Source organism: Gymnogyps californianus, chromosome 7 (assembly GCF_018139145.2).
Source record: "Gymnogyps californianus isolate 813 chromosome 7, ASM1813914v2, whole genome shotgun sequence".
Taxonomy (NCBI): domain Eukaryota; kingdom Metazoa; phylum Chordata; class Aves; order Accipitriformes; family Cathartidae; genus Gymnogyps; species Gymnogyps californianus.
In genome coordinates, this window is record NC_059477.1 from 126,319 (window position 1) to 150,025 (window position 23,707).

The window sequence follows — 23,707 nt, forward strand, 5'->3', positions numbered from 1 at the left end:
TTCCAAAAGCATGAGACTAGTGCTCTGCAGTTTAGGACAAAAAAAGTAACCTGAAGTTCTGGACCTTCGGCGTGACAGAGATTGAGACAAAACTCACATTTACATTTTGGCTTACCAGTACTTCTACATTTTCACTCTAGTTTCACAATAAAGGACTATTCATGACTTAAATTTTAATTAAAGGAAAAAAAAAATCACATTTGAGCTTGAAATCTAGCTTTGTCAGTACCTCTGATTTCATAACTTTCCAAAAGATTCTGAAAGTTTTTCTAGTCTTTTGGGTGTTTACCAATTGAGTCACCTTTGAAATCCATCACCTGATACCGTCTAGGGTAAATACATGCAGATCGGAAAGCATGCAGCAAATATATGATCCCTTTGAAATTCTGCTTTTAAATTCAGTAAAACTGAACATTAGTTTCTTGATAAATCAAGCATTTTACCAAGAAGAATGCATGTTCAGATCTCATGAACAACTGGTTTGGTTTAAATTAAATACATATATATCATACATACCTGGTCTGTGGATTGTACGGTTTAAGGCTATTTACAGATATCTTCTGGTGAAGACTTTTGTGTTTAGCTCTGCTTTGGGATTTTTAATTTGATTTTATTCCAACCACACAGGCAGTTCTTTACTGACCTAGCTGGGTGTGTGCCATGAGATCTGCAAGCACAGTGGCAGCAGCGGTGGCAGTAGCAGTATTGGAAGCAGCAGCAGGTTTCCCTCCTGGATGAGATGAGGTGGAGGATGCAGAGGATGAGGTGGAGGAGCCCTGAATAACCCGGTTAAGCCAGGGCTCTACGTTGGAATGGCTCTGGAACGGAGTGGAGGTGATCCGCCCTTGCCGACGTAACGAGCCCTCATCTTCTGATGCTGACGATGTGTCTGTGATTAAAATAACGATGACAGGCATGTAATGTGGGAATGACCCAACAGACGGGAACATGAAGTTTTTCCATGTTCTTCACGTAGCGTTCTCATGTGCTACACATGAGATGCATGTACTAAGCAAATGGTATATTCACGTGCACAAATTCTGCTCATTGCCATTTTTTAGGTTAATGCAACAACTTCTACACATTACAGCCAGAACACACTTGAAGCAAAGTTTCAGTTACCTCTTGTATTTGGAATGATGTAAGACTCAAAAAAGGCTTCTACCTAAGGTACCTAGTATATTTGCTAACCATTCTCAGTGAGCACACCATACCTATTCCACTGAAAGAATAATTTCTGTTCTGAACAGGTAACTTGGATCTCATCCCACCTGAATAAATGCCATTACATTATTTGTTAGGTATTTTCTTTTTATTGGGGGGGGGGGGAGGAATTCTTCACTTTCTGATTCTTTTGACAAATTTTTTGAGAACTAATTACTAAAAAAAGCACAGTGCTATAAAGTTCAATGAAAGAGTAATTACATTAATCTAAGAATAATTAAAAGGTATTTAAAAGCATGTATTTTAACCACATAAACTGATATTAACGAGCACTACATAGAAAGTGCTTAGTAAAGCATCTTTTCATTTTAGATGTATATTTATTGCTGTTAGAAGTCTCATAAAGGGCTCCTATTTTAATTACCATACAGTTATTTACAACTTTCCAGAAGTTTCCCTTTGGCACTCAATCTTTCCACATTTATTATCCACTCAATAACAAAGAAAAAGGTCTTTCTAAATATGAAGAAAATACATCTCTGTTGATTTTGAGTGAAAAATAGAAACTTTTGTTACAGAAAAAGAATCTTGCCTTCCTAAAGAGACTGCTGTATTTTAAGAACTTGATCCTCTGTATGCCCCCCAACCTCTCCCCCGGGTAATTAAAGGAAAGCTCCTAAAACAATGCACTGCCCATATACTGATAAAGTTCACATGAAGTCAGTTTGTGACGAGCGGTTTTAAGTCACACATAATGGCCGGACCAATTAAGAAGTCAGCAGGAGCTGCAAAACAGCTTCTGAAAAAGATAGGGTGTCCATTACTATACTCTAGAGTACTTTCCAGACATGGAAATCCTGGGTGATAGTGGAGTGGGCTACCTCAGAAATTCTGCAACCTTAATTTTGGCTTTTTTTTTTTTTTTTTTTTTTTTAAATCCTCTGAACGTGTAACTGTTCGGCTATATACAATTCCATATGAATTTTGTTGAAGCCACATTAAAAATCTTTTCCTCATCTTTGGCAACAAATTTCTGTTACCAGGTGTTTAATTTTCAGCTTTTCAAGAACATACGCATTTCCAATAGCTTCAGAATAACTGCTCTTAAATGGTCTAAAAACATGAAAATCAGAAATCATTTCATAAGAAGCCCGTTTAACTCGACGGCATTTTCAGTTAAAATCACAGATCTCTCGCTACTTGACTGTCCCTAGTCAAACATGACAATTTTGAATTAAAATACACAAACAATTGATCTTTGAGAAGATACAGCTGCGGTGCATCACCATTCCCGGGTCCGCGCCTTGTATGATAGTTCTGGTCTACTGCCACGGTTGTAGTTTTTGGCTGCCGACTCCATCTGCTCCTGGAGAGGAGCCAAACCTGCCCCTTAGCGCTTGCAACCTTCCCTTTCTTTTAGGCAGAAAGCAAAAATAAACAATTCCAGGAATATGGAACAAGATAGGATTACAAACAGTTGGGGGGGCGAAGAACCACCCACCACATTTGCGATCTATTATCACTTCAGAGTAAAAAAAATAAAACTACAGAAAAAAAACCACATTTCTCAAAGAATACATACTCTGATAGTATCTCCTTATCCAGATACAAGTTTAATGAAGTCTCGCTAAAATTTCTAAGCTTTCAGATGTCTTACCTAAGAGGAGGGGGGAAAAAATCCACTTTAAATGTAAAATACCAACTGTGTATAAAAATGAACGATCGATAGTAAAAACATTTTAATATCAAAACATAACTGCAACAGAAAAGTAGCAAGGTAACATCAGTAACTAGCTCTGTGGCAGTCGCAAGAGTTAATTAGGGGTTCTCGGTGTGCTGTGAGCGGAATGCTATGTACTTGGCTTGCAGCTCTTCCTGGCTGGGAGCTGACCCAAGATAGCCACAGAAACCACCACCCTTTGGACCAAACTTGCATCAAGACTACAGCTCAAGTTCTGATCACGTGAAATCCGTATGGGAAGGATGAAAGACTCAATGGGACGAAAACAAAAGTACATTAAAATTTTTGGAAGGATGACTGATGAAAGCAGTTCCACTACTGCTGCTCAGGAGTTGGTTTTGAACTTAACGTTGTGACCAGAATCCATAGCTTCCTTCCTGGTGACGGATGGTAACTGCTTGTAACAAAATTTCAGTTATTAAGAAAGGCTACTTTTAATTGCAATAACTTCTGCCAATACAAGGATTTTGAGGCAGTGGTTTAATGGCTCAAGACAACAAAACTAGATGCTTCAGCGCTATTCAGGTTCCTTGCAATTTCACATCTTTCTTGCAAAGCTAACTTTGCAAATAAAGGCAGGCCCATAAAAAGGCAATTATTTTTGTGAATTGATATAGCTGAAGCAAGTCCTCAGAATATTTTTGAATGGCCTGATCTCCCATGATACAGAATTCATCCAGTGGTCTGTTCTCTTATAGAGATAAAGGTATGTCATAACAAGTCACCTTCTCTTAGAAACAGCATGACAGATCCCAGAGACACTTAACTCTTCTTTCAGAATATATTAGTTAGGGTGCTTCTGTATCCTGCTAAAGCCCAGCGCGAGCATACTTGTCTTCTCTGCTAACCACTTGGGCAGGCATGTTAGAAGACGACACTCTTCAGCGGCACAAACACACAAAACCACTCACACAAACACAGGCAGATCCCATGGCCTCATCCTGCTCCCCTCTCTGGCTGAGCAGGATGGAGGTCATACATGCACACACACATACACCGTGGATCCCTCCAGCAGCTGGGCTCGGACGCTCGGTCTGCCGAGCAGCTGTCCCTGGATCCCAGTCTCCCCAGTTGCTGGCACCTGGACACACGAGCCTGAGGCTGCAGTCCCGCTCCATTTGCTCGTATAGACTGACTGACTCAGCCACTCCACGCACACAGAATATAGAGTCCCTCACCCAGGAGAAGTGTTAGAAATGGAGTATAACAGGAGGAGAGGACAGACTGCAGGGTCAGGTGCAGGGCATGGCCAGGCAAGTGTACCATTTATACACGACCAGCCCTTTTTAGCCCCTTACCCTGCTATTCTCCCCACACTTGTTCCCCGCCAAAAACACCTAAATCTACCCCTTTCCCCGTCTGTGGTTCCTCACCTAAACATCCCATAACATGTCTCATGCAGTCCCAAAATACTTTTGCCCTGCATCCCATAACGTGTCCCATACCCCTCCGTGGCATCCCCCCTCAGCCCTGAAGGTGCCCTAATGGTGACTAGTCTTGATGGGTTTCATGCCTGGACAGGAGGGCTGAGGCTCTCCAGGGACAGCCCTGGGAGGGGTCTGGACAGCGTGACCCTTCTCCCGAGTCCTTAATTTGGGTTCCTGCCTGCCGTTCTTCCCCGTGCTCCTCTGGGCTTGCGGAGATGGCTCTGTGACAGGCTGATGGCTCCTGGGACAGGCCTGGGAGTAGCTGGGGCAGGGTATTATTTGGGCTCCCCCACCTGCCACTCTCTGTGCTCCTGCAAAGTTGCGCAGATCAGCTTTTATCACATAACCTAACATTTTACCCACAGCATCTCAAGGTTTTGTTTTTTTTTTTTATAGAATCTCTCAACGCCTCCAAGACTTTGCTCCTTCAGAGCAGCACGCAGAGCCCTGGCGTCAGGCAGAGCGGGCGCAGCAGTAACCACAGGGACACTGCTTCAAATCTGTCCCAAAGGTATTCAAAAGAGAATGATATTTTGGTTCTCAAAAAAACTGCAAGGAGATTCCTTCCAGTTTTAAATGCTAAGGGAGACAGGAAAGCCTAGCTGTCCTCCGCTCTCAGCAGAGCTTCTGGATGCCAGCTATTTTCTGTACACCAAATCTTAGGCAGTACAGCGGCATGTTCTTTTCTTGTCATGATATACCTCAGGCCAAGCACACAGTGATTTGTCACACTAGGGGAATGAGAGAAAAGGACAGAGTGATGCTACATGAAATGCACCATTGACTGTTCTATCAGTTTATTTTGGAGAGTGAGAAGGAATACTGCTTTGAAGAGCTATAAACAGAAACCTCAGGGCCTCTCTCCCAAAGCTTCAGTATACAGATGGTCGCTATACATTAATTTTCTCCAGGATTTCACTTTACGCAATTCACAACAACTTTCACATACGAAACCAACATGTATGCAAGAAAACTCAAGAGCGTGATAACTACCCTGCCACAACAGCTGCCCTCAGGGGCTTTTGAGTATAGAAGTACTAGAAGAATAAGGTAATCAAAATGCATGATACCTTAACATATCTTATAGGCAAAAACATAAGGGTGAAGAAAGACCATATATAAGACTACAGAAGCAGCTTATTATTTATTAATGAAATAACCAGAGAACCCACAAAAATAATATACAAAAGTGTGTGACTAGCAAAGAAAAGTGGAATTTCCTTTAAATGGGAAGAACAGAAGGAAGAAATATAGCCCAGGAAGCAAGAGAGCAGCACAGCAGACCTGCTCTTTTACAGAAAGGGAGATAAGAAATAGAGTTGATGGAGAAGGGCACTAGAGGTCAGTGTGCTTCTACTTCGGGGCCACATTAGAAAAGACAACTGCACATCATTCAAAACTTCAGAGCTTAGGGAAATTCCTCTTCTTTGTATACAAGACACTGGCCCCAAAAGACTTGGCTTGCTAGCACAACACGTTATCTGGAGAAAGATTTTCTTAACCTCCAGAGAATTCATTGTGAGACAACAGGAAGATTATTTTTTTTTTCTCCCCTAAAAAAAAAATTAAAGAAAACGTTCTGACCTCAACAATCTGAACAATTATAGCATATGATTTTCTGAATGTTTTAAACTGCTCATAGTTGAAACCATCTGATGAGTGTTCTGCAAGCTAATGCAGCAACTTCATGCTCTGGCATTTTCTTCAACTCTTAAAAAAGATAATCCTATGCAACGTGAAATAAGGTATTTACAGCTCTGACATGCTTGCCAAGATTATCTCCTTCCAAGCAAGACATTACGTAAGAGAACATACTTAATGCATGAAGGACAACTGCTCACTCTGTTATTGCTTTCAAGTGTACCTTTAGCAGCTACAGTATCTCTAGATGAGACACTAAAAAACTTGAGGAAAGACATCAAAGAACAAATCCAACCAACACCTGATTATCAGGAAATACAGCCATGAATACAGAAGTAGTTTATTGCAACATACTTACAACTTAGCAGAACAAAGCATTTGCTCTTTATATTTTGCTATCACGTTCACCTGGCAAGATTTACATATGTTAAACTCAGTAGATACCTGGAGGTGTGTACGTTTCTACTGAAGAGTGCACAAGAACAGACCGTCTTTTTGAAGGCATGGGCATTTTTCTCTCTTTGTATTTTGCAAGTGCTGCTTGTACTGCTTCAGTGTGGACATCTATATAGAAAACAAAAAAGAGGTTAAGAGATTAAGTTTAATCATTAGTTCTTTCTAAAAACATAGAAAGCATCAATGCCATCTTTTACATCTCAAACCCAAAGGCTGAATCGCACACGATGGCCCTTATGGCTTTAGTCCTGTTTAGCCCAATTCCTTAGCTTGCAGAAAGGAGCAGGTTCTCAGCTTCAGAGGAAGCAGCACTTCTTGGAGAGCAGAAAGGTCCAAACCTAAACTACAGTAACATGGTTTTCAATTCTGAAGCTGTGACAACTCTTATCAATTGTTTCTCCTTCAACAGTGTTTATTAGGACTGAATAAATATGCCTGCCTCCCACTCAGATTCAGCTCAGAAGCAATGGTTTCAAAAGTTAAGGGAGGATATAAGCAGGGTCAAGTTGACATATTTTCCTCATGCAATCAGCTTGAAAAGGCTTTGCGAGTATCATTTAGGAAGAACACCCTGAAAATCAATACTGAAGTTACAGAATACCTAGTACATTAGTTCTGAGCTATGATTTATTTTCATTTTGGGGGAAAACTGCAAGGCAGTACTGTGAATTGGCAATAGCATTGGACTCTTCATCCTCAAAATCCACAATGGGTAAAGAAGTGAAAAACGTATACTTGAAGCTCTCACAAAAGAATGCAAATAATAAAAAACAGAAAGAAGAGGCTAAATGTATATGAAGAATTAGGGAAGAGACACAAAGTGTTTTCACTTTCCTGAAAGCAAAAATTACCCTAATATACTCATGGGGTATATTTTAACTTTTCTTATTTTTAAGCCAAAACTGAGATTAAAGAGGAATTTAGTGTTCAATCAAGACCACACTGCAGATAAAATTTAATGTATTCAAGTAATTCTAAATTGCCTTCAGCAGATTTTTTTTCTCTGACATATATATTTCAATGGTGTCAAAAGCTAAAACTTATGCAGAAAAGTCATGAGAAGTGAACAGATGTCAAGGAGAAATGAGGCAGACCAAAAATACACTTTAACTTATGCCCTAGGATTCAAACTAATGAAAACCAAGTACAACATGTATACACTTACACATAGCTACAAAGGGTCCAAAAGCAAGTATTTATGATTATGCTTTTGTCTTACCACATTTCTTTTACATGGAAGCTGCTATCTAAGAATTACAGAATGAAACTGTTCAATTTGAAAAAAAAAGATGTATTCTTTCATTAAGTATCCATCTAAGGCTGCAAATACGTAACAGGTTGATAGACTTGTAGGTGTGAAACTCAGACATGTGACATACATACACTTACACAACTTACATATTAAAAAAAGTAATTTCTCTGCCCCATACCTATAGGGATTAACCTTGATGATGACTACAAGTAAAGGTCCGTATTTTATGGTACCTTTTTTTTAAAAAAAAAAAAAGGTATCATTTCTGGTACTAGTCCTGAACCTGCTTTGGTCATGCTCAGCATGAGGTTCTTCCTAATTTGTTTTATATATGCTGATCAATTCCAGTTAACTTTGACAAAGCAAGAGATAGCTCAGGAGAAAGCTAATCAGTATATATTTTAACGAAAATCAGAAGAGATTTTTGAGCACCCCAGAGAATGAAAGACAATGAAACAGCAAAGCAGAGCACGTCGATGTGAACCTGTAGGAAGCCTTGGCACAGAACACTTTCCAAAGGCAGCTGTGTCCCAACGCACTGGATAAACACCTGACACTTGGGGGACAACTATGCAATTCTCCATTTTCAAAAACAAATGCTGCCCATAAACTCAGAAGCATGACCTCGCCAGAGAAGGCTTCATGCAATATATTTCTAACCAAGTCTAATGACAGATACTAGCATATGACTGGCTTTCAGAACTTCTATTCTTAAGTAAAGCAGACAAAAATCACCATAGCTTCATCTGACATCTTTTCCTATGTTAGATGAAAACGGTTCTATTTCCACACATAAAAATCCCCCCTGCTCCAAAGCATATTCCCATGATGTACTTCAGGCATCTAACTTCTGGTCCCTGACTATACAGCACGATTTACTGCAATACATGACTTCAAAGAGGTGCCATGAGAGAAGCAAGTTAAAACCCCAGGACTGGAAGAGCACAGCGCCTTTAAGAGAAATACCAGAAAAAAAACAATCCACTCTTAACCAAAAATCAGTAAGCTGCTTTTCCCAGTCACAGGTCCAAATGAGAAACAAACTGTTTCCTTCAGCCTGGCCAAACGGATCAGAAAAATCAAAATAAGCCCTGTGTGTATGGTCCCAGATGCTACTTAGTTCTTTGCAGTAACAATGTCACTTTTCAAGTCCGCAGCTCCCCCCAGATAATCTGTTCAGTGCTATATTTAAAATACATATATGCAAATATCCTATACCACCTATGTGTTCTTACAAGACTTAGGAATCTACTAGGTCTTGTCTCAAATAAAAACTTTTTGTGCAACTAACCTGTGAGGTTCAAGGACAAGGCTGTTATGAGGGGAAAAAAATATTAAAAAAAAAAAAAATCACTTCTTAAACCTTTATCTTTTGAGACAAGATTTTTTATACCGGGCACCATGTTAGATTTTTGCTGCTGTTCTTCACATCAAGGAGTTGTTCAAAGATGTTTTATGAACTAAAAATTCACTGCCCTCTCCCTATGTCTCCCTGCCTCCCTTCCCCACATCTGGGCTACTGCTTTTTGTCAAGTCTTGGTTTCTCTTGATCATTAGTTTTGGACTTCCCCACCCACCCTTTTAAACATCCACCGTTGAAGTTTATTCTCATCGATACCCAAAAGCAAACCTCTTAATTCCACAAAACTCCAGAAAGTTTAAGCAGAACTCAACACACTTCTTGTTTTGCTGTGTTACTTAGATGCACCAAGGACATTAGTGCTATCCATAGACTTGAGAGTATCACTTAAATTAAAGGTTATTTTTGCAGACTTAAAAGTTAGGGGCAAAACGCAAATTCTGCAGGACACATTTCCACAGCAGAACGTGAAGTCAAAACCAAGCTGCATGTTTTTTAAAAAAGATGGTAAGTATTAGATGCATTCGCTTCAACCATGCATACATCTACATATAATTTAGAAGATATTTTTATGTTACATTAACATCTGGTAGGAAGAAGGGGAACATAACAAATTGTTTTTCTCCAGAAAAGGTCTTCCAAAAGAGAAAAATAACACACCATATTTATAGTCTGTATATAAATTCATTAAATTGTTAAATAACATTGCAGATAAAAAAAATGAAAGCATTCTTAGCTAGTTGTGTATTTAGGGAATGGAAAGGACTAGCTTGAGGCGAGGGTGTGTTGAGGCATTTTAACAAAGTAGAGTGGGACAGGTCATAACATCACACAGATTCGTGGTAGCAAGCATGGGAACTACTTTTTATTCCATTTCCAGAGGGCACAATCAGCACCACCTCCTCCTCTAGCCCTCCTAACTCCCACCCCAAGACCTGGAAAATACTAGATTAAATGATAAAAATGCAACCAGAAGACAGTCAGGATAAATTTTTGTTCTGTTTCATGTTTTATTTTTATAGCGCTGATTTAACTCATCAGTTCTTTCTGTATTCATTAAGATCTATTTCCAGCTTGAAATTTTTCTTTTAATATCTTGTCCTTGGATAACAACTGAGTAGGACCATCCTCTCTCAGCCAAATAAAGTAATTGGTTTCACTTCCCTGGAACGCTTTGTTCCTATTCCACTTTTCCTTTAAGAGCTTTTCTACATTATGTACACGATGAAACAGACTTCACTAAGAAAAGTAAAAGGAATGAAATAATTTCAAAGAAGCAGAATATTTAGGGTACAAAAATTCATAAATTACTATAAATTGAAGTTTAATTGTATATTGGAATTGCAAAAAGAAGCTCTCTACCATTGTCTATTATTAAATTCTTAAAAATTTACCGTGAAACTGATTTAACATGTAAGAACTGTGGACTTCAGTTTTCTTCAGTGGATTAAATAGTCATTAAAATCAGATCAAACGTGATCTGTATTACATCATATTTCTAAGAACAGGGAACACAAATGTTCAATAGTGAACACTTAGAGAGATGAACAGCAAGCCCAGCATCTTATTAACATGAAGATTAGGCACACCAAAGTGAGAAAAAAAATACATATGCTGCCATCCAAAAGCAGAAGAAAAAGTCTTGAAAAAATAGTTCTAAGTTTCTGCGCTTTATTAAGCTGCAAACAACCTTCAACAATTTATTATTGATTCAAAACAGTTTTCCTTCCTCTGTTGTAGTGTCGTGGTTTAATCCCAGCCAGCAACTAAGCACCACGCAGCCGCTCCCTCACTCCCCGTGGGATGGGGAGGAGAATTGGGGAAAAAAGTAAAACTCGTGGGTTGAGATAAGAATGGTTTAATAACTAAAGTAAAATAAAATATAATACTAACTAATAATAATAAAATAATAATAATAGTAGTGAAAAGGAATATAACAAAAAAAAGAGAAATAAAACGCAAGAAAATGCAAGTGATGCACAATGCATGGGAAACTGAAAAATCCTTAACTTAGGATAAGCGCTACTTAGCAACAACTAAAACATCAGCGTGTTATCAACATTATTCTCACACTAAATCCAAAACACAGCACTGTACCAGCTACTAAGAAGAAAATTAACTCTATCCCAATCGAAACCAGGACATGTAGTAAACCACATAATCATCTTTTCCATTTTATGTACCTATTCTCATTTTCTTTCCTTCTATGTGTCCTTAAAAAAGGATGGGGGATGAAAACTAAGAAATAGTTTGTGGACTATAAATCACCAAAACTCTTACACCCTAAACCCTCCAGCTATTAGAAAAGCATTTTTCTTTCCTGTTTGTAGCCTCTGCTTGTTTATCAGCCTCTGATTCTTGTTCCTGCCTTAGGCACAGGAGGAAGAATTTCTACAGTTGTTTGAAGGAAAAATGGCATTGAAAAATGGTTGACCAGTCTCCCTCTTGCTCACAGATCTCCAAATACCAGCAGCTACAGCAACCAGCACTATCTGCCTCTACAAATGGCTGCTGCAAACTAGTGTCCCATATGATTGCAGCTCTGTGACAAGGATTGCCAGGGGGGAAAAAAAAAAAAGTAAAAATAATTTTAAAAAGCTAGTATGATTCCAGGAAGGCTGGTAGAGCATAGAGGATCCGTGCAGGATCAAGCTCTATGAAAGGGCCAGGGAAAGGGGAAAAAAAAAGGGCCAGGAGAGAGCTGCTGTATATTGCACGCTGCTGTACAGGTATCACCCCTGCACGCTGAACAGGCTTGTTCCTCATCTGGAGCAGCTCCCCAAATGCATCTCTGTATCCTGTTCCAGGCCAGCTGGGAGAACAGGCTGTATATTACAGCTGTATATTCAACAGGCTGAAGAACAGTAACCAGAAAAAAAAAGCACAAGAGTGGAAAGAGAAAGTATAGCTGCCAGGAAAGCTTTTTCAGATACCCTAAAGGCTTACCAGCTAACTCATTTGTGTTCTTATCCAAAACCAGGCAGCAGTGGGACTGAACAGAGGAGAAGGCACAGCGCCTTCACCAGAAACCGCACACCCTCCCTGAAAGAAAACCCAGCAGCAACAGCAATACACCCATCACCAAGTGTCCTCTGAATTGAGGGTATGAGGGTCTTAGCGCTTATCATGGACAAATGCTTGCAAAGTCTCTGCATTTCTCGCTTTCTCTATCACACTGTCACCATTTAACAGAACAAAAACCTAGTTAAAGCACTGTAACGTTAACTGCTGTTCCAGGTAATTTAGTAGCTTACAGTATTTATTGATGGGACTCACTGTTGGAAATTTTTGGTAATATTTACTGCTTGAAGACAAAAAATCTGTGGATGATAAAAATTATAGTTAATTTAAATGGACAACAACTCTGGGAAACTATAAAAAAAATGTGCTAACAGCTAGTAAATGGCAGATTAATTACATAAAAAGGCAAAATTGTTTCGCTTGCTTATTTTAAGTAATTTATGTTGACAGTTCTAAAATAACTATAATTGCTCCAGAAAGAGATCCTGTTCTATGAAAAGTTGCATTCCACCCTCATCAGCTACTCTTGAAAAGGACATAGCAGAACTGATGAGAAGCAAAGAAAGGGAAAAAGAAATAAAGGCTGGAAGGAAATAATAAAAAAGAAGAAACAACACACCCTCCACTCCCCCCAAAGTCCAAAGAATAAATAAGGCATGCAATTGATAGAGGAAGCAATAGTATCCCAAATTATAGCCTAAAGCTGTTTATCCTTGACAACAGGTAACGTGTGTCAACTTACAGGGAAATTTAAAAAGCTAACAACATTTCAAGCTGGTGGACATCTTTTCTTTAGGTAGAAAATGCTTCTAGCATAGCTAGAATTTCTCAGATAAATTGGGACTGCTTTGTGAAGCAAAACTGTGACTCTTCTTATGACGAAGTATTGGCAGGAACAAAGCGAAGCTACTTTGCAGTAACTGGCGTTTTCTGAGATGTCAACATTTTATTCATGCTCAACGTATATATAAATCTCACAGCATGAGTAGCCATGAAAAAGAGCATCAACAGCGATGTGAGGCATTTTCAGACTCAAATCTACTAGATAATTCAACACATTAGAATCAGAGTAGTAATACTTTCAAAGTGTAAAAACACCTGCAACAGACACCTTGCATTTTTCTTTCAGTCTATCTCGACATCGAGATAAAGAAGAGAACCACTAATGCAATAAATCTGAAGAATTTTTTTCTAAAAATTAGAGAGGAAAAAGGGGAGAAGATATTGGCTTCTGAAAGCTGTATCTATATTACTTTGCATAGATGTAAGTTTAACCTAAATCAAGTCAAGCAAAACCATCACTATTTGGTTTTGATACACTAAGACTTCTCATATATCACTAATGGGAAAAAGAAATCCAATTACATGTGTTACAACTAAGAACTTTTTCCCCAAGAGTTTAAATTTCAAAGTGAAGAACATGTTCTCAGCAAGAATATCTAATGAAACATGAGTTAGCGGAGCAGTGATGGGAAATCACAGAAGGACATGGCAGTCCACATGAAGTACTACCTAGGCTTTTGGCACGGGCCAGTGATAAGGACAAGAAATAACCTAAAACCCCCTACACATCAGGCTTCATCTTGAATAACTGTCCACGGGCAGGATTGCCTGAACACTTAGGGTCATTCAGAAATACTCATATTGAGATGTAAAAATATCAGCTAAGCTCCACACTGACGAGACTGTGAGCAGTACTTCAGAATCACTGAAAGTCGATTTAAAGAATTTTGAAGTCAGCAAGGCCATAGAAATATTAACTCTAGGAAAGGAGGAAGCACTGATAATTAGCACTGATAGTTAGACTAACATTTAAAAGCCACATCTATTCATAAGCAAGTATGCTAGCTGAACTTGTTAATATCCACCCACTTCTACATGGCTTGTACTGTAAGACTAATTGAGCCCTACGCCAAACTCACCCCAAACAATACCAGTAATATGGCAGGGTTGTTTACTTGCTTCTTGTTTTGTTTGTTTCCTTTTTTAAGTACCCTCAGTGCAAATTAAATAGGACATCTGAGAGACTGAGACAGGAAAATTGTCCATGTATACAGCGTATTGCTCTAGACCGTCCTAGCTTTCTCAGCTAATGGTTCCCAAATATTCCCTGTTGTAGTTGTGCTCTTTTTGCAGATTTTATTTCTGTTAGTTTAACAACATCATATGCTACTTTAAATGAACTAATTTCTATCTCATTCATGACTCTGCTTGTAGTTTATTTGGAATCTACTTGGTCACAAAGTAACTTGGAAACCATAGCTGTAATTCAACCACTAAATCTGGGGTTTTTTTGGTATATATTCGACAGTAGAATTACATTGACGATACCTTTGAAATGCAAAAATAAATTTGACCAATTTGTACATATCCTTAAACATTGTCATTTAGTTAATTTTGATACTACGTAATCTTCCCTGACATTCAGAAGTTTCTTCTTTGTGTAGCTGAATACACGCATCTTTCCCAGGAGTCCATATAGATCCTCAGAATATTTAAGAAGTCTCATTCATCCTTCAATTATCCATAAGGAACCCATACAGGCATATCAGCTCCATTTCTGGAGCAAGGTTTTAAATGTCAGCCATGCAAATATGATGCAATAACCACTATGCCCAAGCAGTTGCAAAGCAAGGTGGCGCAAGACCAACAACATATTAAGGATGCGCAGTGCATGTCATTACTTGCACTTCTCATCCCCAAACCCAAGACATACAATTGCCCTGGAAAACAAACAGAAAAATTTCCAGTTAAGAGTCCAAATGTATTTAGGAGAGAACAGCTTCCAAACACCTGCCTTTTCTCACTATTGTGACAAGGAATTTCACAGGGAAACAGTGTACTTCAACCACCTGAAAAGTAACAATGGAAACAGGATGCGATGAGGATATTGATATTTTCACAGAAGTTTCCAAAACAGGTTTGTCACAGTGGTGTCCATTTAAAATTAAAGTAGAATATCCATTGTGACATTTCCCTTTTTTGTGCACTTGCTTTAAACCAGGAAATATTTGAAAGTGAGCTACAGTAAATATGATAATCCTATAACCTTCCTTTAACAAAACAGCCCAACCAACCAAGCAAAAAAAAAAAAAACCACCAAAAAAGCCCCAACCCACAACCCCCACACTGTAGTCTTCTAAATGTTTAAATAACTGTTCTAGAGACCGGAAAAACCAATCAGCAAACAAGAGAAAATTGTTAAGCATGGTGTAAAATTCACAATGAGAAAATCATCAGAAGGCATGTCTACAATTTCTTTCCCTCCTAGCATTTCCTCCATTCTGGATTTGAACAAAACCACTCACGTATAGAAATACAAAAAGCTACTTGAAAAACATTCATTAGGCTCTTCCCTTCTTCCAAAGCACTTTCAACTTTTTCTTTAGGTGTAGGTACTGCTTTTATTGGTACACTTCACCTCTTAAGACACCTGATGTTTTAGCTACATTTCCTTACCAGATCGGAAGCGCTCATCCCTCGAGTTGGTAGAACGGGATTTCTGCTGTTTAGATACAGCAGCGGTAGCTTGCGAAGAGCCTGGGACTCTGTTCTCTGCTTGCAGGGATGGATCCACACCTGAAATACAGTTTTATTTCAGTACAAATTCAGGGTCGCAAATAAAACATCTGCTTCCCATGTCCACGTTCTTTTACCACTCTTGAGACATACTTAAAAGTTCAACTGGAGCCCTCAGTCTTTACCTTTAAAAAAATCTCATCTTCCAACTGCATTTTAAACTATTTAAACTAAAACCTAGCTTGATCAGATAAGCATTTCACACAGAAGATAAGAAACACTTCTGAATAACAGAAAAACTCCTTTGCTCCTTGCAGGAGTTTACAATCATTTGTCATTAGGTGTTCTGTATGCCAGATCCGTGCGGAGAGAGAAGAGGGAACCAACCCTCTCCCGGCTTACTACTAGACATCAAGAGAAATGCTGCAGAGATGGTTACAATTACACATTGGACTTGGAGATCCTGAAGAGACAAGATGATACTGTTCCATCTTTTAAATAAAACTTGAACTATTCTGTCAAATTTCTTTTGAGTCTAAACACAAGACAGCTAATTTGAGTAAAATTTAGGAATGTGCCTATCTGTTTAATCTGTTCCCATTTAACAGAGCAATACTCGGAAGATTCACATTTTACAAAACCTCCGCAATTCTCTAATGAAAACTTTGCAGATATTAAGGGCAGAATTACTCCGTCAGCTTCAGCTGTCTAAAAACTACTGCTCTAATCTAGGTTGGCTAGGTACTTTATATACTCATTAAAGGATTACAGATCTTCCCATCCCCATAAAGCATAACGAAACCAAGAGAAAGTGAACCGCTCTCTACTTGTTTCCTCTGCACCTATCTCGAACAGAGCTCTAGACAGATAACCTAGAGCAGATGCCTACCTTTAGGCTTGCTAACGTTCAGGAAGATGAATCTCACCTTCACAATCTAGCATAGCAGAAATAAGAAATCAAAGGGGTGGACAGTAACTATTAAATATTCCCTGTCACTCCCCAACCCCCAAAACGAGGAGACTCCCTGCTGGCTCTTGATACATCTGCAAGGACTATACAAATTTGAACTAGGAACTTACACTTGCAATTTTATTTTCTCATCTATCATACATCTACACTTGAAGTACAAAACCAAGACGTGAAACCTCTGCAGGTGCTCTCTGAGGATACAGGGCACGCAGACCCACAAGAAGCCAGAGGAACATAAGGAACAAAGAAGGACTCTCTTCAGTTGGTACTGTTTTAAGACCGGTGAATGATCACCTTCACAGAAGTGCAATAGCCACTACATACCAAGTACAACAGATCTAAAATTACAGTGCAGTTGGAAGGTTTTTTTGTACGAACCTATCATAAATTTATGATCTTATGTAGCTACTTGGCTTAGTGTTGTGTTTAAGAGTAAACCTTCCTTAGCCATATAAGATCTGCTGCACCAAGTTTACTGTGTTTCTAGCCCCTGTACCATACAGGGCTGAGTATCTCTTTCCGTTTACTCTTTCCTTCCCTTGAAGAGTTTTCTGCTTTCCTACCTGCCTCAAGTCTCCCTAGAACTAGAAACAATATTTTCAAAATGCAAATATTTACAGAAAGCAGCTTTCACTGAACTGAAGACATCACTCAAGAGGAATCCATGCCAGCTCCTTTGCAAGTAAAGCTCTTACTTTAACAAGTAAGAAAGGATTCCTCTTTCTTTCATGGGGTTTCTGTTCCCTCCCCTTCTCCCCAGGTGTGTACCAAGAAAGAAACTGATAATTAATTATTAATAAATCTAGCAATTATAAGAGATTTTTATTAAGACCTTTCAGTAAGACGTGGTCTTCACATTTGAAGTGTACGTTTTCAAACAGTAATTGGATTAAATACACCAGTTCTACCTCAACTGATCAAAATGAACTTTCAAATACTCTCTTTAAATGTAACAGCCTCAGGAAAAGTGTTTTATCATCTTCCTGAATGGATCAGTTGCTGTACATCAGCTTTCTTAGGTATCTGTTAAGACCACTATGTGAATGCACTCCACAATCCCTTTCCCATCCCCATTTGCAGCTGAGAGTTAACACCACTAGATGTTGAGAAGGCAACCTTGAGTTAGCCATGGGTTCGGGGAGGGTGTGGGGGGGGGGGAAAAGTGAGCCTAAATAATAGAAAAGGAAGGAACACTTAATAAATCACACAGATCTAAGTTTTTAGAAATTAATCCAACTCAAGAGACATGCTCCTGTCTTTTACAATTTGCTATATAGAAAGAACAAACACATTCTCACCTAATGAAATTTTCCTACTCTCCAAAAGTAAAGCTTTTTAAGTAGACGACAGGCTAAGTAACATCAAATGCATTTCCCGACAGGGGAAGTGAGACAGGCCAGTAAAGAAACTGAAGTGTCCTCAACGGAGAGCAGTTGAACATGAGCTGAGTAAGCACATGATGTTTCAACGCTACCCAATATAAAGAGGTAACATTCCCTGAAACACTTTAGCAGAATTCTGTTTCTAAAAGAAAAGCAAATTTAGTCTGCCAACTGAATTGATCCAACATATCTGATACTCGAAAAGTGGTGAAAACACTTGAGAATCGTATTTTACATTTCACGTGAACAAAAGTTTTACATAACCACAAGTTGAGTGTCCAGCGAGATTTGTCGATCTGGAAACAGTAAACAACTTCATGTTTTGTTAAAAAGATTGAGGCAAGTAATCTCCTCAAAGTCAGAGCCAAGAAAAGAGCAGATGCAAACAGATAACGTGATAACTAAGGTGGTGAAAAAGAGAACAGGACAAGCAGCTAAACTGGGAGTCTCCCTAAAATAGACTGTCTGTTTATGAAAATTTCAGACAACAGCATATCTACATTAGGAAGGTCAACACGCCAAACATCAGGGCAATGTTGTGTGATCTTGTCACAAGGGACCTTGGGTGAAGAAGGCAACAAAGGAGCACGAGACTTTTTTTTGTGCGCCATTTTTTTCCTCCAAAAAGGGTTATTAGTTGTAAGTGGAAGAAGAGATTAATGCTCTACTCATAATTCATTCCTCTTTATCTTTGCCAGTCCTACAGTTCAGTACCCAACTTTCCGAACCCATCTCTCTCCCTGGGCACGGTATAGCCCATGAATCCCTGTTTTGAACTCCTGCAGCTGGTACGTAAGCAAGCAACTAGAGAGCCTTGGAATCAGGACTCATAAGACCACAACCAAGCCTCTTTCCCACTCTGTGATCCCATGTGCCCGGCAAAGCTGGTCAGCATAATTTGTGATCAATGACCCTGCTGCATCCGGCACAAGGGTTTAGTCCTTGAACGTACGGGGGAAATAAGATGGAAAATGAGCTAACTGGTATAATCAAGCTAACTGGTATAATCAATCAGCAGATGACAAGCTGCATGTGGGATGCTCCCGAGCCATGTGCAACTTCAGCATTGCTATTTGGCCACACCAGTATTGGGGGCAGGGGGAGTGGGGAAAAGAAGGGACCACAAATAAGCATAAGAGTGCATGAAAGCTTAGCAACTCCCAAACCAGAGCCCTCTCCTCCACCAACACTTTCTGAACAGATTTTTGTGAACCAGAGTTAGGGCAGCTGTATTGTGATGAAATACGTATCAATGAACCTCAGAAGTTCCCTTTAAATTAGTATGAGGCACGAAATCAGTGGCACTATTGGAAACCACAACTGTGTTTCTTCAGGTTAAGCCTCCCTTCTCGCTTTCTCAAAATAGGTGGTTTCACATCATCGTGCAAGAACACCATGGATGAGTCTGAAAAACATCACTTTTTTGGTAAAAATAGTAAGATATTGCATCTAACTCTTAGGCTACACAGTTATGTGCCAGAAAAATCCTGTTCTACAAGCTTGGTGAACTTGTTAATTTATTGTGGTACTACGCAAATGACTACCTTAGCCTTCAGCAAAAGCAGCTGGATAATTAGGCTAACTCCCTCCCATTCACACTGAATAACTTTACAAAAATAACATTTTAAGAAGTATACACTAAAGACACTTGATCCACTATCACTGTATTTTGTCCATTTTTAACTTACCCAAAGCTAGCAAGAATGAAAAGTCATCTTAAAGAGGCTGCTTGTTCCAATCAACCGAACAATTCACTTCTACAGGATGAAATTAAAGTTCATATTTGAATTATAAATGTATTTTTCCATCCACTAATACTGGAGAATCAAGACTAACGCTGACGTTTCTAGCAATTTTGATTTATACAAGCAAAAATTATTTTCCTATAAGAGCACTGAACAGTTGACAGTACAATGAAGACTCTTCGCTAGCATTGCTGGGGAGGATGCCTAGCTAAACACATCTGGCATCAGATAGGCAGAGATAAGAGTTTCAAAAACATACTTAGCAAAAGCACAAACTTCATTGCTAGAAGACTCTCCTGGGAACCCACGCGCAGAGCAGTTGCCCTATTGCCTCTTTCATCTCATCTGCATAAGATGTGATGTCTTAACGTCAAACTCAATGCTTTCTAAAGACTTTCACCAATGTCTCAGCAAACCCTTATTTGTAACAGCTATCAGACACTCAAATCTAATTGCCTTCGCAAAAGGACTGATCTTGAAATTCATCTCCCAAAATAGAAATTCAGACAAAGTAATTTCAGTTCTAAACTAGGTTAATTTATATGAGATAAGTTGTAACAGTTTACTAGCTGAACCTTTCAAAAGTATTCTCTTCCAAGTTTTAATGGTAAATTGAAAAGTAAAACCAAGGGAGTTAAAATAGCATGGCAACAATTCCCTCATCTCTGTTTCACTTGCATTGCTACCCAGTTATGTATCATGCCTCCAAACATCCACAGTCTGCAGAAGGTAACGTATCATATTAAAGAGCTTTGCAGAGAGGAGAGGGGAGGGAAGAGGGAGGCCAAAGAGGAAACTTCAGGCTCTTCGTACACTATTAAACCTTTCTGCAGCTGTTGAACGGGATCTAGAAATAAGAAAGGAACAAAAGATGACAACCAGGTTCAAAGCACTAAAAGAAAGGAAAAGCGGTATGACAAAGCAGAAAATAAAACAAGTGTGGGAAACTCCCGGTCTGGCTCTAGGCCAACCTTTTGGTCCGTTCAGCCCTGCTCTAGTCCCTCTCTGCTGTCTCCTCTGCGCTCAGCACCCTGCTCTGCCCAAAGACCATGGCCAGCCATCCACCCTGCAACACGCTCCTTCCCTTACTGCCCCTCCACCCCCAGGCTCTTCAGCCCATCTCCTCCAACCCTGCCTCTCTGGTTTCCACCCCCTCTCCATGGATTCAAGCCCTACAGACCTCCTGTTCATGTTTCTCCGTTGTGGTCTGTTTACCACACACACTCACATAGGGCCCCTGCCAAAACGAGGGAGGTTTTGGCCAAGGACTGCAGTATTTCTCAGTTCCCTCTGCCTTTGCCTGCCCTAAAGGAGAGAGAGCTTCAGGAGTTTCCTAGATAGGGACAGGTAGTCTAGAAGAATAGGTAAGGTCTTTCCTGGCAGGTTTTTCAGCCATTTATTAATGAATGCAAGGAGCAGGAGCAGGGCCAGGTATGCTGGAAATAGCCTCTTCTTCCCCATTAGTACCGCTTCATACGTCACGGCAGAAGAGGTGCATCGCTGTGTAAGCACCTTCACACGAAGTATCTGCGTGTAACCCCTTGATCTCACCATCACTAGGGTACCTCGTACTCCTCAGAGTCTTCTCAAGCAAAGCTGCGTAGCTGTGCTAATGCGTACCTAGCTTAAGTACAGCTCCACAGTAACAGTCATATTAATTCCAGGTTTCTTTAAATAGAATTTTAGATACAGTTATTTCCCACTGAACTGTAAAGGGAAAAAAACAAACTCTTCTTACAAAAATGACCTGAGATGCTAAAGTTTTACATGAAACACATACGCTGAGTTCTGGATCTTTTCATAGAAAACTTAAGGCAGGAGACTAAATGGAAATTATTCCTCAAGAGACTGAAATCTGAGGACTGAGGGCGTCTCTTTACTTTTTGGTCTGGGAAGCCTCACCTCAGTTATTAAGCATCCAGTCCTTACTCAGGTCACAGTTCAATTTTATCATTCTTTGCTGTCGTACCACATCCCAGAACATATTACCTGATGCACACATTTTTATCTTCAAGATCTGAAACGATCCAAGTGTTCACACCTGCCGGGTCAGTGAAACTGAACAAGGGTCTACCCAAAGTAATTTATTACCCAGAATAAGATATTAGAAAATCATGAATTTAAAAATAATAATAATGGGCATCATATACATGCATTATGCTTGACAATCTCACACTGTTCTAAAACATTTTCCTCTGCTCAAGGAAGTAAACTTCAGCTCATAAGTTTCCACTTGGAGAAAATGAAACTATTTTAAGGGCGTTACTATTTTCCATTAAAGGAAGCATACAACAGCAGCAAAAAATACAAAAGCATAGAAGACGCTTGTTAAAAATTCAATGAATCCAAATACTAGCCAGGAAACTAAATTGTCTCAATGAAAATACCAACAGCAAGAGACATGCTTATTTAGACATTATGACAAGACTGGTAAGCAGAACACCTACGTGTCATTAGCTAGAACTTTTTATTTCTCAAAATAATAGTCCATTCTAAGCAGTAGTTCAGGAGATGCTTCACAAGCAACCCAGCTCTCCTAACATTAAGCGGATTCTGCCTGTCAGTCACGGCCCAAATTAATATAAATTACCTAAGTGCCATGCAGCACGGGTCTAATCAAAGCAAGCAGTAAAAGAAGCAGAAGCCAGATATGAAAAGCCTCCGTGGCAGAGTGTCAGCAAAATCAACACCAGGAGCAGGGAACGGAAGGTGAAGCACAGCCATCAGAGGAAGGTGGCTGGCTGCGCAGCACCCAGCTCCAGCAGAGAGCAATGGGACAATTCAGTCCCTAGACCTTGGAAGATCCGTGTTAAAACACTCCTTGCTTGGCTATCAACTTTCAAGGCGATGCTGGCCACATCACTTACGTAAATTTGGTTATATCAGCTGAGCCAGCAGAGGCAATGTTTATTTAAGCACACTAATTAGAAAAGAAGAAAGCGAGCTACCAAGGACGATGGATATAACCACATTTTGAGTTCCTGACAGGAACAGAGGTCTGACATTGTTAGTTCGAGAAAAGTACAAGGCATTGTCTATCAAAAAAGACACGCCTCTGAAACAGCAGCAGCAGCAACACTTCATAAGTACAAGGGAGCATGAAGGGCTACCACCTACAAAACATGTCCAAGGAAACCAAAACCTACAAATCCTGCATCCAAGTCCACTGCTAAGTTATCTTAAGTATTATTTGATTGTTTGATGCTTTAACTGAGCTCCTACGGAATTAGCAGTAGGGTTTTTCAAGGAAGTTACATAAAACAATGAAAATGTAAGAAAAATGGAAGTATGGGACATGCCAGTCTCAACCAAAACTAGAGAGGTTTCATCATCATTTTCCTTAAAAATGAAAATTTGAAAATGATAACATTTTAATTTTGCTGGAGCAGAAGTGCTAAGGAAGAAAAGGAGAGAAAAGAACAAAGAAAATTATTTTAATTACGGTAGAATCTCTCTGACAACAGAGGAAAAATAAAGTTACTCAGCAAGGTGTTTCTCTAGCACTAACTAAATCCAGTGAAACCATTTACACAAATTGTTCTGTAAAGCAGCACCAGAACACTGACTGCAGCTGCAACCTGATTTACACAGCAGAAGAGGCAATTTGAAAATAACCATTAACACTGTAAAAAGGTCAGTAAGAAATCAGGATACTAAGAAAACGACCATCACGAGGCAAGAGGGTAGATGCACACGTTCTCAGGAGCATGCATGGCGCAGTCGGCCAAAGGTCCTCAGACTTCAGATCCAGTTCACCAAAACAGACAGAAACCTCAGGGAGACAAGTTTCATTGACACACCCAAGTAACTGGCCACTGAAGAGAAAAAGAGGTTCAACAAGATAATTCAGGGGCCTCACAGAGAAATCCTGTTTCCATATTAGCAGCCCTAATGGAGAGAAAAGTTTCCGTGCAAGACAGCAGCAACCTAACGAAGAGAAATTATTCCATAATGTGTCTGCTTGATAAGATGGTCAGATTTACTTTTGTATTAATAGATACCTCTCTAGGGGCAAGAAAAAGGGAACTA

General features: G+C 39.5%; 1 protein-coding gene across 1 annotated transcript in view; it reads right to left on the bottom strand.

Annotated features, from left to right (window-relative positions):
* Window positions 1-23,707, bottom strand: part of DIP2A (disco interacting protein 2 homolog A) — a 132,722-nt gene that overhangs the window by 58,821 nt on the left and 50,194 nt on the right. Inside the window, exons 3-5 of the mRNA XM_050899682.1 lie at window positions 15,522-15,641; window positions 6,418-6,537; window positions 644-889 (exon numbers count right to left, since the gene is read on the bottom strand). Coding sequence (XP_050755639.1) covers window positions 644-889; window positions 6,418-6,537; window positions 15,522-15,641 — 486 coding nt within the window. The remainder of the gene's footprint in view (window positions 1-643; window positions 890-6,417; window positions 6,538-15,521; window positions 15,642-23,707) is intronic.